This window comes from Mytilus edulis, chromosome 13 (genome assembly GCF_963676685.1).
Source record: "Mytilus edulis chromosome 13, xbMytEdul2.2, whole genome shotgun sequence".
Classification (NCBI taxonomy): Eukaryota; Metazoa; Mollusca; class Bivalvia; order Mytilida; family Mytilidae; genus Mytilus; species Mytilus edulis.
The window spans coordinates 68814676-68829552 of NC_092356.1; the positions used below are offsets into that span (position 1 = coordinate 68814676).

Consider the following 14877-nt stretch of genomic DNA (forward strand, 5'->3'; position numbering starts at 1 on the left):
CGTGCGCACATTTTAAGACAAAATGTACTTCGGTCAACGCTTTTACACCCCAATAAATTTACAAAAAATAGCATTCAATTCTTAAATTATATGACCTTCATTTATCATGTTATGTTACGAAATCATTTACATGTGAATTCCATTCTTTTCATGTATCTATAATAGTTTTCACCGCAAGTATGAAATTAACACTCTAATGTATGAACCCATCTGTAATCCCAAATTTTACAGTTTTGGTAGTTATGTGTTTGCATTTGACATGTGGAGAGAAAACATAATCACTTCAATACAAGAATTATGAAACTCGATCTCTATTAACTCATTTCTCCGAAGAAAAAAAAATCATAGCTATGTTAAAAGTAAAATCTCAAAAGTAATGAACTCCGAGGAAAATTCAAAAGCTTAAACACATCAAATGAATGAACTGTTGTAAATTAATTTTTCACTATTGTGTGCATTTTTTCTTTGATATTTTTTTGGATAACATTTTATTTCATGCTACTGTCGCTTGAGATGGAAAATTATCGCTAGAAACTTAGGAGGCACGTGGCGTTGCTAATGAAATTGACATGACATTGACAACGTCGTCATAGGTAAAATAGTGATAAACAGATTATCATTGATCATCTCAACTCGATTGCCTTTCTCGCTTTCGCCGTACCGACTCAAGTGAGAGAATCAATCTCGTTGAGATGATCAACGATAATCTATAAATATATGATTTAAGGGATGAGTTTCAAAATATGTACTTAAATATTGCCGATTATGTATATTTTTTTTATATCGACCTTGTCAAAAACCTTCATACATGTAAACAAATGTTACATTTCCGAGTAGACAAATTACTTTGTTTGGGTTTTGCCAACTTTTCCGTTATTTGTATAACACTTTCCGGACTTGACACTATAAGATGTGATGTTAATTATTTCGTAGTATAACGTTTACCATGGAGAAGTATCTTGTCGTCCTTCTATCCTTCGCTGCTTTGATAGTATCCGTTTTTGGCTGCTGTTGGCCGTCAGAATTTGAGGGATTTAGTGGGGCCAGTTATAAAGCTGACAACTCTCCGGCTGTATCGGTATGTATTTTACCATTTATTTAAGTATAAGACTGTTCTGTAAAATGTTTGAGAGTTTGCATTTTTAAATTTAAAACAAAAAATAAAAATTGCATCAATCCTGTTCTGTACTTTAAAATACCTATAAGGTTTTTTCCGAACCTTTCTTTTCACCAGTGATGCACCGAGCAAAAAAAAAACATAAAAAAAAACCAGGCCGCAAATTAAAAAAATCGGGAATCCTTATAGTTATACTAAATAAAAAATAAAAACAGTTGAAATTCGCCAAGGTCAGCTTTGAGTGATTAGTTAAATATTCAAAATGTATCAAATGAACGTTTTACAAAAGGAACAATATAACCCACACATTTTAACAGTACCCTTTTGACCAGTTAAAAGATAATACAATACTAGTATTAATTTAGCAATTTTCTGTATTTTTGATAGGGTTTCTATGCTATTGCAGTCAGCAAAACTAAGCAGAAAATTTATTCCTCCGGAAGAGTGTTCGCTAATGGAAGACAGTATGTAGTTACAACATTGTTTGATTATACTAAGGTAAGTAAAACAGCAAAGCAATAAACTAATAAAACATACACCTAATAAGTAAACTCAGGTCAAAGTCAGATTCAGATTTTATATTTTACTACTGTGGATTCATTTTAATCGTTGGATACCACTTTTCGTGGCTTGCGTGGGTACATATAATCCACGAAATTAAATGTTCAACGAATTACAAATTTTCAAAAGACGTGTATGCAGACTTCGGCAAAACCACGAAATCAAATATCCACGAACAGTTAAGTTTTCCTTAATCCAGAAAAATTAGTACCAACGAAAATAAATGAATCCACAGTATATAGATTGCTTTAATGCGATTTTTTTTATAGCTTTTTATGGATTTTATAGATACTTTTATTTTGCCATAAAGCTAAAAACTGAATGATAATTTATTTATGTTATTTTAATAAAAAAAGATCATACGGACACTATTGTAAATAAGCTTGTTTTAAAGGCATTATATTTCATCCTATCCGGTCGGTTGCTTATGCTTCAAGGAGCAAACATTAATTAGAGTTTCAACAAATAACCTCATCAAGTATTGGGTACTGGAATGAACAATGAGACAACCCTCTATCCAAGTCACAAATTGTAAAAAGGAAACCATTTTGAGTCAAGGTACGGCCTTCAATAGGAAGCCTCTACTCACACCGAACAGCAAGCTATACAGAGCACCAAAAATGACAAGTGTAAAACCATTCGAACCGGAAACCAATGGTCTAATCTATAGAAAACAAGAAATGAAAAAAACTCTTATGAGCAACATCAACAAACAACAAATATTCCATTTTATATTTTGAAAGGGCAAAAAGTACTTAGTGATAAATAATCGATGCTACACATCAGCTGTTACTGGTAGTATGACAGGATGTTTGACTCGTAAGTACATTTGCCAATTAGAATTAAAATTATTCGACATTTTCAACTATTACGTCTGTTTTCTTTGTTCACATATCGTTACCAATATAATGGATCTTAATGCGACTGTCATACCAGTGAGAGGTTTAGCAAGCTAGAAAACAAGGTTGACCTCACAATTTTTCACATAAAAAATCCCTGTTCCAAGACAGGGATATGATTTGTTTGAGCGTTTGATGTTTCCATTTATTTAGGGATTTTCCGTTTAGAATTTTCCTCAGAGTTCGGTGTTTTTGTTATTTTACTTTTTAGTAATAATTATTATAGTTGTACACGATTTATTTAGGGATTTTCCGTTTAGAATTTTCCTCGGCATTCGGTGTTTTTGTTATTTTACATTTTCGTAATAGTTATAATAATTGTACACGATCGGAAACTGTAGACTCTAACCGTTTGAAATTTAGTTGATATAAGTACTATACACAATAGAAGAAAATTCATTCTAAAAATTTGCGCACAGTCAACGCTTTTACAACCCTACATAATTATTAAAAGAAGCATATACTTAGTATATGTTTTTGCTCGGATCTCGAAAGTACGATTTCTATCAAGTTTTTCTTTTATTTACCTGTGCACTATACAATCTGTGTTAATAACTACAATTTCAAGAAAAGTTTTCAAAATATGTAATACATAATATATAACATTTTATCACATGTGTGGTTTTTTTTTATAGCTAAGGCAAGGTTCACAGCATCATCCCACTATGGAGCTACCCCCAACAAACTTCCAGTCAAGTTGTATTCCTGGTCTGATCCTTTGGACTACAAAACTGCAATTGTCGTAAATGTTGGTGCTGGACAGTGTGTTCTTCAAGCGATATCCGGGTTTTCATCCAGTGCAGTCAGTAATACTGGCTATTTGGGACTTAAAAAAGGAGTCACCAACTCTACAGTCTTCAATATTCCTTCTCCTTGTCCTAGCAATGAAACCCATATAAATGAGGTAAGCTATGCAATACATGTATGTGCAAAGTTTTGAGTAGCATCTTGACAGCTTTTTATGGTAACCAGAAAAAAACAAAATAATAAGTACAGAATTAATTTCAAATAATAACAAGCAATAAATTGTGACATTATTTTGAATGAAAGAGAGAAAATATTAAACGGGACAATAAAACTCACAAGTCGAAAACAAACTGACAATGCAATGAATAGAAAAAAAACCCAACAGTTTACAAAACACGAGACTTACACAAACATATGTTTTCTATACGTACTTATACATATGTTTTGAATTCGTACCTTATACATATGTTTTCTATTCGCACCTAATACATATGTTTTGAATTCGTACCTTATACATATGTTTTCTATTCGCACCTAATACATATGTCATCTATTCGTACCTAATACCTATGTTATCTATTCGTACCTAATAACGTATTTGGCACAACTGTTTTTGAAATTTTGGACCCTCAATGCTCTTCAATTTTGAACTTGTTTGGCTTTATAAATATTTTGATACGAGCGTCACTGATGAGTCTTATGTAGACGAAACGCGCGTCTGGTGTACTAAATTATAATCCTGGTACATTTGAACTATTTACACCATTGGGTCGACGCCACTGCTGGTCGACATTTCGTCCCCGAGGGTATCACCAGCCTAGTAGTCAACATTTCGGTGTTGACATGAATATCAATAATGTGGTCATTTTTACAAATTTCCTGTTTACAAAACTTTGAATTTTTCGAAAAAGTATGGATTTTCTTATCCCAGGCACAGATTACCTTAGCCGTATTTGGCACAAGTTTTTGGAAATTTTGGACCCTCAGTGCTCTTCAACTTTGAACTTGTTTGGCTTTATAAATATTTAAATACGAGCATCACTGATGAGTCTTATGTAGATGAAAATCGCGTCTGGCGTACTAAATTATAATCCTGGTACCTTTGATCACTCCCGGTTTTTAGTGAAGTTCGTGTTGTTTCTTAATTATTATTTATAACTGTTGATGTAAATGTCCTTTGGTTTTGTGAGTCTTTGTTTACTCCTTGGTTTTGATTGTTATTGTTTATTATCTATTCGTACCTTATACATATGTTTTCTATTTTTAGGAACCAGACCATCTGAAGTTTGTTCCACATCACGATTGGTTATAATAATGAGGATTAACTTTACAAAGAAATACAGTGTTCACGTAGTTGACAATCTTAATCTGAAAAGATTTGGATTTAAATAAAGTATATGTAAAACACATTTATTTTTTACCAGTATTTTAAATTTTAATCCTGGTATCTATGATGAGTTTATTTACAACCACTGGGTCGATGCCACTGCTGGTGGAGTGTTAATTCCCCGAGGGTATCACCAGTCCAGTAGTTAGCACTTCTGTGTTGACTTGATTTATCATTGATATGTTCATAATTATAAATTAGCTGTTAACAAAATTTTCAATTTTTTAAATACTAAGGCTTTTCTACCTCAGGAATATATTACCTTAGCTGTATTTGGCAAAATTTTTAGGATTTTTTGGTCCTCAATGCTCTTCAACTACTTCGTACTTTATTTGTCCTTTTTAACATTTTTTGATTCGAGCGTCACTGATGCGTCTTTTGTAAGACGAAACGCGCGTCTGGCGTAAATATAAAATTTTAATCCTAGTATCTATGATGAGTTTATTTAAACCTTTGGACATATTCAAACTGTTTGTCAAACAACAAATTTTGCATTTTTATATCTTTGTATTCTGTGTTGTGCGGTTACTCTCCTTTTGACCTATGCCTCATTCATACAAAAGATAAATCGATTTTCAGTTGCATCCGAATGAAATTACCAATTTATAATGCAATGGGAAAGAAACAATACTCATGTTTATTGAATTAGATAATGGATACTGCATGTATCATGTGATTTTACCAGTTTAAATGTAACGACACAGCGGGAAGCAATTGGAATTAAAAAGAGGTGAAGATACCATAGGATAATGCAAAATCAAATGCCTAAAATAGATTTAAAACGAAATGCATAAAAAGACCAAAATGATCAACAAAACTACATGAAACACAATTTAGAAAGCTCAAGACTTAGCAACGGGAACCCCATCCAAAACGCGTTCGATCTCTCTTATGGTCTGCTCAACTTGCATACTATGGCGTTATCTTTTTCAAGGAAAGGTGAATTCCTTTATTGAAAAAAACAATCTTTTTTTAATATCTTTAAATATAATAATTGTACTTTAAGTTTTCCTGACAATTCCCGTTCTAGCTTCTCAATTCTCAATTCTGAAGACCCCCTAACAGAATGAATTGCACAACTGCAAAATTAAACACTTCATTGAATACATTATTTCCGTTGATTGATAAAGTCTTACGTTTGACTTTGTAAGTTTTTATGGAGTTCGCCATGTTTGAATATACATTGGAGTTCAGTATATTTATTATACTTTTTTAATTGAAATAGTCAAATTTTGTATATCCCTACATAAACTTGAAATGTTTGCAACTGGACGCTAAACAATTAACCTATTCAAATTTAAAAATAAAAAATACATTTGCGGACATTTTTAGCATTTTTTTTAAACAAATATTATCTTTATATTCGCCACACTTTTCAGTCAAAACCCAGTTTGAATTGTGTACCTTAGTGCGTTTGAATCAATGATCGTTTCACAGATGATATATGATATATTCCTTATGTCGTAACTACAATCCACTTTCCTTTTCACCACGAATGTGACCTACCGAACTAGACTACTTACCGGGTTCGTAATAACATGATCATCACGACGGGTGCCACATGTGGAGCAGGATGTTGTGTTCTATAACTTGTCTGTTTGTCTTTTTAATATTTAGCCATGGGGTTGTCAAAGTATTTTCGATCTATGAATTAGACTGTCCCTCTGGTATCTTTCGCCCCTCTATTGTATCAACGTGCAAGTTATGTTATCCACTCAGAAAAGAGATATGAAATAGAAATGTTGACGTTACTCTCAGGTTTGTGAAACTTCCCTAATTTATGCCATTTGTTCAACATCTGATAGGGGAAAATATCACAAAGTCATCTGAAAATGAACGATATATATACATAAACATATCTATAATGTTCCTTCCTTTTTTGAACGAGAGCCGTATGATACTAGAGGAATATTCAAACTCCGAAGGTCATGGCAAAAAATAAGAACCGACCAAATAGAAAATCAACAGCCTAAACATTGGTATAATAATGTTTTCTCTGACAGATTGTACAACGCGAAATATACGTTTTTACTTGGCTTTTTGTTTCAACATCAAATGTTCCGAAGAATCACCATATTGGCAACAACGTACACATAATTTGATTTTTTGTCACTCAACACCGCTTAGAGAAATATAAATATTTCAAAATAACTTTCTCTGTCCTGAATGTTCTTGCATTCTTTGTATTGTATTTTTGTCATGTCATGTTGTTTTTTAGTGGTATATTTAACAAAAAAGCGCGAGGTTTGTCTCGCCACAAAACCAGGTTCAATCCACCATTTTGTAGTTAGGACAGGAAAATGACAGTTGTTATCTTATAGTTCGTTTCTGTGTGTGTTGCATTGTCGTTTGTTTTTTTTGGTTGCACTTTAGTGTTTCTGTTGTTTTGTTGTTTTCCTCTGATAGTTGATGTGTTTCCTTCGGTTTTAGTTTGTTACCCGGATTTGTTTTCTCTCAATCGATTATATGACTTTTGAACAGCGGTATACTACTGTTGTCTTTTTTTGGTGCCAACTGCTTCTTCGCCTTCATTGTTTTGATTGTGAGGCAAGGAGCAACACAACTGGTACCAAAAATAACCACCAGGATCTATGCTACGTTACAAAATTAACAGTTATGATAAATACGCTCCCCAAATAAATGCAAACACCAGGTTATTATAGAGACGTTATGTCCGATTCAGTGGGAAGTAGACATGACCATTATACAAAACAACATAATAATGTTATTCAATAAAACACACGGACCCGTTTATACTGAGAGTATTTGTTCCAAGCGACAACCAAGTTATGGGAAAAACTAAATTTAAACGCTAAAAAATGTGAATTCCTCAATATTCAATAAACAAATTTGTACTCAAAATAGTGACAAACCTTCCAATAAGTATGTGGGAAATCGATTGGGACAAGACGTTATTTAAAAGCGTAAAATTTGGTTCACGACTGCGGAGAAAACGATAGGTATCGTTCTATTTCAGGAGAAAAAAATTGTGATTCAATAAGAAATTCTGATACCATTGAAAAATCACAACTGAAATAACAAAAACAATTATAGAAAAATGTCTCCGAAATAAAATGAACCTGGTTTTATAGCTAGCTAAACCTCTCACTTGTATGACAGTCGCATCAAATTCCATAATATGGACAACGATGCGTGAACAAAACAAACAGACATATTGGGTAAACATGCCACAAATAAGGGTGCAGCAGTCAACATTGTGTTTTAATCTTAATCACTAAACAACAAACAAATATGTAACAAAGAAGCACAAAATGGCATATAGACAAAGCATATTAGTTAAAATCAAAGACAGACAAGCATACACAAACTAACTATAGTGCAATAACAAAAGTACAGAGCCACATCATATATGTATCAAAGAAACCTAAAAAGTCAATTGGAAAAAGCACATGGCAAAAATGCAAAAAAAAAAACAAGCATACAAACATGTTTTACAATAACACAATAGCGGGATGTATAAGCACGGAGCCACCCTGTATGTATCAAAATAACACCAAAAAGTGTATATATATATCTTATATATCATGTACTGCAGTACGCCGCTAGATTAAAACTGACGTGGAAAGGTAACACACGGCCAGCGAAAGCTCTTTATTTTAAGAGCCCAGGTGGTCGTGTGGTCTAGCGGGACGGCTGCAGTGCAGGCGATTTGGTGTCACGATATCACAGTAGCATGGGTTCGAATCCCGGCGAGGGAAGAACCAAAAATTTGCGAAAGCAAATTTACAGATCTAACATTGTTGGGTTGATGTTTAGACGAGTTGTATATACATTATGTACACAGCCATGTATCATCATCATTGATGGCGATCCGATGGATACATCTGTTGTAGGGTTGTCACTGACTCAGACGTACTTATAAATATAATTATTTTCTGTGACTGTATCTCACATTAATTTGTAGGATCCTTTACTATAGATAATTTAGCTGATCTGTAACAATAACATCTTCATGCCTTATATATCATGTACTGCAGTACGCCGCTAGATTAAAACTGACGTGGAAAGGTAACACACGGCCAGCGAAAGCTCTTTATTTTAAGAGCCCAGGTGGTCGTGTGGTCTAGCGGGACGGCTGCAGTGCAGGCGATTTGGTGTCACGATATCACAGTAGCATGGGTTCGAATCCCGGCGAGGGAAGAACCAAAAATTTGCGAAAGCAAATTTACAGATCTAACATTGTTGGGTTGATGTTTAGACGAGTTGTATATATATATATATATATGAGTCTGAAAGATATATATACACATAGCACATTAGGAAGAATGAAAAACAAGAATACGTGAATATAATAAAGATATATATACACATAGCACATTAGGAAGAATGAAAAACAAGAATACGTGAATATAATAAACGATAACATAATGACAGGATGTACAAGGTCAACAAGTATCTTAATCACAATAAAATCAAACAAATATTTGTGTTTGTTCTTAATTGAATAATGAGGATTAAATATCAGTGAACTATTGTAACCATCATTGTAAACGACATCAAATCATTTTAGAAGGAGATCTTAATAACAATGCCTATAAATTAAATAATATGGTGATCTTTGAGTATGAATCTTACTGGTGCAAAACCAATTAATCTCAATGTTGTGCTTCACATAAAGATGGAAAAAAATATATATGTATCAGGAATTGAAATTTTCTCCGTGTAGGTAAACAAATAATTTTAACCTTGATATACATGTAAATCTAAAGTATATAACTAACTGTAGTTCTTATATAGACTTTAAAAGAAGTGTATTATTATTGCCCTTGAAATAACTTTCAATTCTAGACCAAATAACGTCGAAGTTTGCAAATATATAGTACAATTATTAACTGATTAAAAGTCATAAATATTGATAATGTTACCGAAATAATATACACATAATAACTATTACGTTATTTCCATAGAAATAATTATCCATAGGCTTCCTTTGAAGAACAAAAGATTAAAATGATTTCTGTATATCTTCCAAATTCTCAAACGTAGCACCCTTGTCATAACGCTTTGCAATTACACATCTCACTGAATATGTATCCTCGCATATATTCAACATTAGTTTACATCAATATTCATTAATAGGAGTGTCCTCCTAACATGCCTAACAATAAAAATTTTCAAACATAGTTTGGAGTAAAAATTACCATAATGTAAACTTACCGATGCTGTGTATTGTTCTCGATTTATGATCCCAGGAAAAGATTACCTTAGACGTATTTGGCACAACTTTTTGAAATTATGGGTCATCCATGCTCTTCAACTTTGTACTTTGTACTTGTTTGGCTTTATAACTATTTTGATATGAGCGTCACTGATGAGTCTTATGTAGACGAAACCCGCGTCTTGCGTATTAAATTATAATCCTTGTACCTATGATAACTATTCACATTCTGACTAGATGTAGCTTTGCATGGCGGATGATGCACGCATAACATGAGACACTTACCCGTTCAATTAACTGGTATCAGTCATTTACGGACGCCATCACAAGTTGATGGACCGTTATGGAACATCCGATCACAGGTGATAGCGGATATGATTCTAATGTTCTTATAACAATTCCGTCCCCTTTTCACGAATGAGACCAACCGAATTAGACATGTTAACGGATTTGTACTAACATCAGCAACAAAACGGGTTCCAATCTTCTATGTGTGTAGGCATTTTGTTTTTGTATACAGTTCAGTGTTTCAGTTGTTCTGTTGTATCCCTCTTATATTTGATCATTCGTCTCAACTCGGCCGATTCCGTACCCTCACCGATGATTGCCGAATGATATTTGATGTGTCTCGGTTTTAGTTTCTAACCCGGATTTATTCTCTTACAACTGATTTATGACTTTTGAACAGCGGTATACTACTGTTGCCTTTATTATTAAAAACGAATGCTGATCAAACAGGATACATCAAACACAGAGAATTTAATTTACGGCAAAAAAACGATGAACTATATTACTCCGATAAGTTTATATATAAAGTACTTTTTTATTTGTAGATTTTTCAAAAGCTTTCAACTATGGAATTGTATGTACCATACTTTAGAATATTTTGGTTTTAATCTGATTTATATATAATAACAGTTGGGTATCTGTCCATTTTGGACCCCTCATGGTTATCAGAAAGGGATCACCGTGCTTCTCACTGCTTTTCGGAACATTGTAAGTATATAATGAATAACCAACTAAGACAATGCAAAAATATAAGCGACATTGATTTAAGTTTGATAGTAAAATACATAGCTTGAAAAAAGTGGCAGATGATACAACTCTAATTCTAAAATCAAAAAAAGAAATCCGAAATTAAGTATTAAATATAATCGAGATTTTGGTACTTTTTCCGTACTACAATTAGATAAAAATAAAACAGATAGACGAAATAAAATTAACGGGTGAACCCGTAAAAGTGATAGGAATATATTGCGGCATTACAAAGAAAAATGACATTGGGAAACTAGATACTAAAAGAGAAGAAATCTATTTGCATCGTAGAAAAAAGAAACGATCTTCGGTAAATTTTTTTCATTTAAAGTGGTTTGGGAGTCTAAATTAAAATTGATAGAATTTGTTCATACTTTGTCAGTATATAGTGATATACTTTAAAAGAAAATGAAGAAAATAATAGATCAACGCGCATTTTCTCAAGCTACAAGTTGTGACAAAATGACACATTGTGTATAGATTATACAGGAAATAACATCATTATATGATTTGAAGCTAAACTGAATGACTGAATTGTAAAAAAAAAATACGAGAAGATAGCTCTTAGAAAATGCTTGAGAATATCAAATGAAAAGATATAGGGCCAGCGTGCGTTTTTTTCCGGCTAAAATACAAAATAGCTAAATTTCATGTAGGTTCCTTAAAAAATGCACTATTTAAGAGTTACAACCCCTTAAAATGACAATCTTAAACATACAAATCAAGCAAAAAACAATCTACACTTGTAAAAATATTAAAATTTATAAGTTATAATCTTATAAATGGGTTACCCATGTAAAATTTTAAAAATTGTTTGTATTTAAAACATTGAACGACAAAAATATGTGACGTATACAATTTTCTGACGTCAGACGCGCGAATCAATGAATGTGTTTGCAGATAGATGTTTATGTGTTCTGTTAAATTGTCCCTTTTAAAATTGTTGCACGATGAGGACTGCTGTACCAATATTTTGACTATTTTATTTATTATGCCTGTTTAGTTCACTGTAAATATAACGGAATTTGATGAGTGAGAGGTTTATCGCTATAAAACCAGGTTTAATCCACCATTTTCCACATTTGATAATGTCTGTACCAAGTCAGGAATATGACAGTTCTTGTCCATTCGTTTTTGATGTGTTTTGTCATTTAATTTTGCCATGCGATTATGGACTTTCCGATTGGATTTTCCTCTGGGTTCGGTATTTTTGTGATTATACTTTTTGATATCTCTACTTCAATTATGTTACCATGCGATAGTTTTAATTCGGTAGATTGCTAGATATAACATATAATTCCACTGCATGCTGATTTTGATAACGAAATCAACATTTGATTGGTTGAAACTATTCCACGTGACGTCGAACAAAACTTCATGTTCCCTTCTGAATATCATATTTCCCTCTGAACGTCGGGATTGCCTTGCGCGACGTTACCCACAGTTAATGATTATATTTTAAAACTTTTTGATCACTTTTTTTTTAATAAAAGATAGTAAAGTAATTTCGTTTTTAAAAACTTTTTTCAGATCTAAAAACAGAAATAAATGAATAATTAAACTTTTAATCGGTTCTTATTATCATAGTGTTTGTTGTGTTTAGTTATAAAAAACAAAGTGATAAGAAAACAATTTATCTTATGTTCAGAAGTAAAAAAAAGTATAGGCACTGGAATAAAACTTTCATTTCCCTTGGCTTCGGGAGATATGAAGATGTTCCCACCCTCGAAAAATCATATTTCCCGCGGGCATAGCCCTCGTAAAATTTGAATAATCTTGGGTGAACAAATCTTCATATCTCCTTCAGGCACGGGAAATAAATGTTTATCGTCATCTGTAAAACAGATATTCAATAACGGCTAACCAAATCTTTAGTGCGTCGTAAAAATTAGCACAGGAATGATTTCAATTGATCACTTGGTGTGTATTAGTTTAGCGACAAATAGGCTTTTCAACTGATACTCGTAGTTTGTTTTATAATGTATTGTTACATCACTATCTTATGTTATGGTGAGAGTTTGGCTTGTCTTAGAATCATATGATCCAGTGGTTATCAAATGTTCATGTATCTCATTCTTGTTTTTTGTTGTTATTTTCAACATAGTCAGACCGTAAGTTTTTTTGTTAGAATCATTTAAAAATTGCCATTTCGGTGCACTTTATAGGTTCCAGTGTGGTATAGGTTTGACTCATTGTAGAAGGTGTATAATGATCTAAAGCTGTTAACCTCTACAAGTATGTCTGCCATAGTTGTACAATAGTGAACAAACTTATTTAAAATATTTCCGTTCTCTATTACTGTATACCTTGCAACAAAATTGTTTTCATCTACCTGTGTACATTATTCCATTTGACGGAATTTTGTTCAAGGTTATAGGTTGTCTTTCTGAAACTGTTTAACACCTCACTCCTGATATGATTGATTTTGTTTTTACATTGTGTCATAGATCAAATTTATTTAAGTGTGTATTCACTTGGTTGTGTTAGTATGTCTTTTGATTTAGTTAAGGCATTTCAATTGATATTTTAAAGTGTGTCTTTCTATGTTGTTACACTATTGTTTCAGGGAAGGGTGAATGTAAGTATCTTTTGAGGGTCGGTTGAAAACAAACAACAAAAGAGATGATTTCAGCTTCCCAATTGTGAACTTTCCATTTCTAAGTAGCAACATTCCAGCAGCGCCTGCATACGGAGTATATATCTCCCAATTGATACGATATTCCCGTGCTTATATTTCCTATCACGCTTTCCTTGATAGAGAGTTGCTGCTCACAAGGAATCTATTAAACTAAGAGTTCCAAATGGTGAAGTTGAAATCATCCCTTCGTAAATTTTATTGGCGCCATCGCGAGTTGGTTGACTGTTATGGAATAACCGGTTCACAGATGATATCGGATATGTTCCTTGTGATATCGGATATGTTATGAGTTTGACTGTCCCTCTGGTATCTTTCGGCCCTCTTCCTAACGTTGTAACTACAATTCCCTTACCTTTTCATGACTATGACCTACCGAATTAGACTATTTACCTGATTTGCAATAACATGAGCAACACGACGAGTGCCACATATAAAGCAGGATCTTCTACCCTTCCGGAGCACCTGAGATCACCCCAGTTTTTGGTGGGGTTTGTGTTGCTTAATATTTAGTTTTCCATGTTGTGTCATGTGTACTAATATTTGTTTGTTGGAACCCGATGCATTTGTTTGCATCTGTGCTAAGTCAGGTACCTGGGGTCAGTGGTTGTCTTTTGTTGGTGTGGTCCATAAATACTTCTCGTTTCTCGTTTTTCATATAGATTAGAGCGTTGGTTTTCCCGTTTGAATGATTTGACACTAGTACTTTCAGGGCCCTTGATAGCTTTCTATTCAGTGTGAACCAAGGATTCGTGTTGAAAATCGTATTTTGAGCTATATGGGTGCGTGACTTGAATGCAGAGTTGTCTCATTGGCTTTCATACCAAATCTTCTTATATCTATATACCAATCAGATGAAAATGTCTCGATTCACTAGACCCACTGAATCATAAACTACACAATTTGTATCGTTTTTTTTCTCAGTACATCGTGTGATTCTCATATTTCCCCCTCTTATTCTTAAACAAGACCACTGTGTAAAAACTTACACTTCGAAATTTCCTTGTACCTTCCTGTCTGTGTAAGATTTTTTTACAAACTCCGATAAATATGGGAACAAGCTATTAATAATATAGTAGTAAAATTAATAATTATGGCAACCTATAGGTATAGTTTCTTAGTATTTGCAATACTGATAAATGAAGGAAGTGTCTGTTGTTTTCCAGAGAAGGGAGAAGGTTACTTCAGATACACCAGCAAAAAAGGAACTGGTCCAGCATCGTCGGTAAGACTCTTATTATTCGATACTATATTGGACATTGTTTAAGTGATTGAAGGTACACATTTTTACAATCTCAATGATAGGTTACTTATGCA

The 14877-nt window shown here is 33.1% G+C and overlaps 1 protein-coding gene across 1 annotated transcript; it reads left to right on the forward strand.

Moving 5' to 3' along the window:
• The first annotated feature begins 868 nt into the window (after window positions 1-868).
• Window positions 869-4733, forward strand: LOC139501175 (uncharacterized). Its single transcript, XM_071290167.1, has 5 exons — window positions 869-1078; window positions 1505-1615; window positions 2422-2497; window positions 3213-3481; window positions 4592-4733. The coding sequence occupies exons 1-5, from the start codon at window positions 947-949 to the stop codon at window positions 4634-4636; spliced, it is 633 nt and encodes a 210-aa protein (XP_071146268.1). The 5' UTR covers window positions 869-946; the 3' UTR covers window positions 4637-4733.
• Window positions 4734-14877: the final 10144 nt, after the last annotated feature.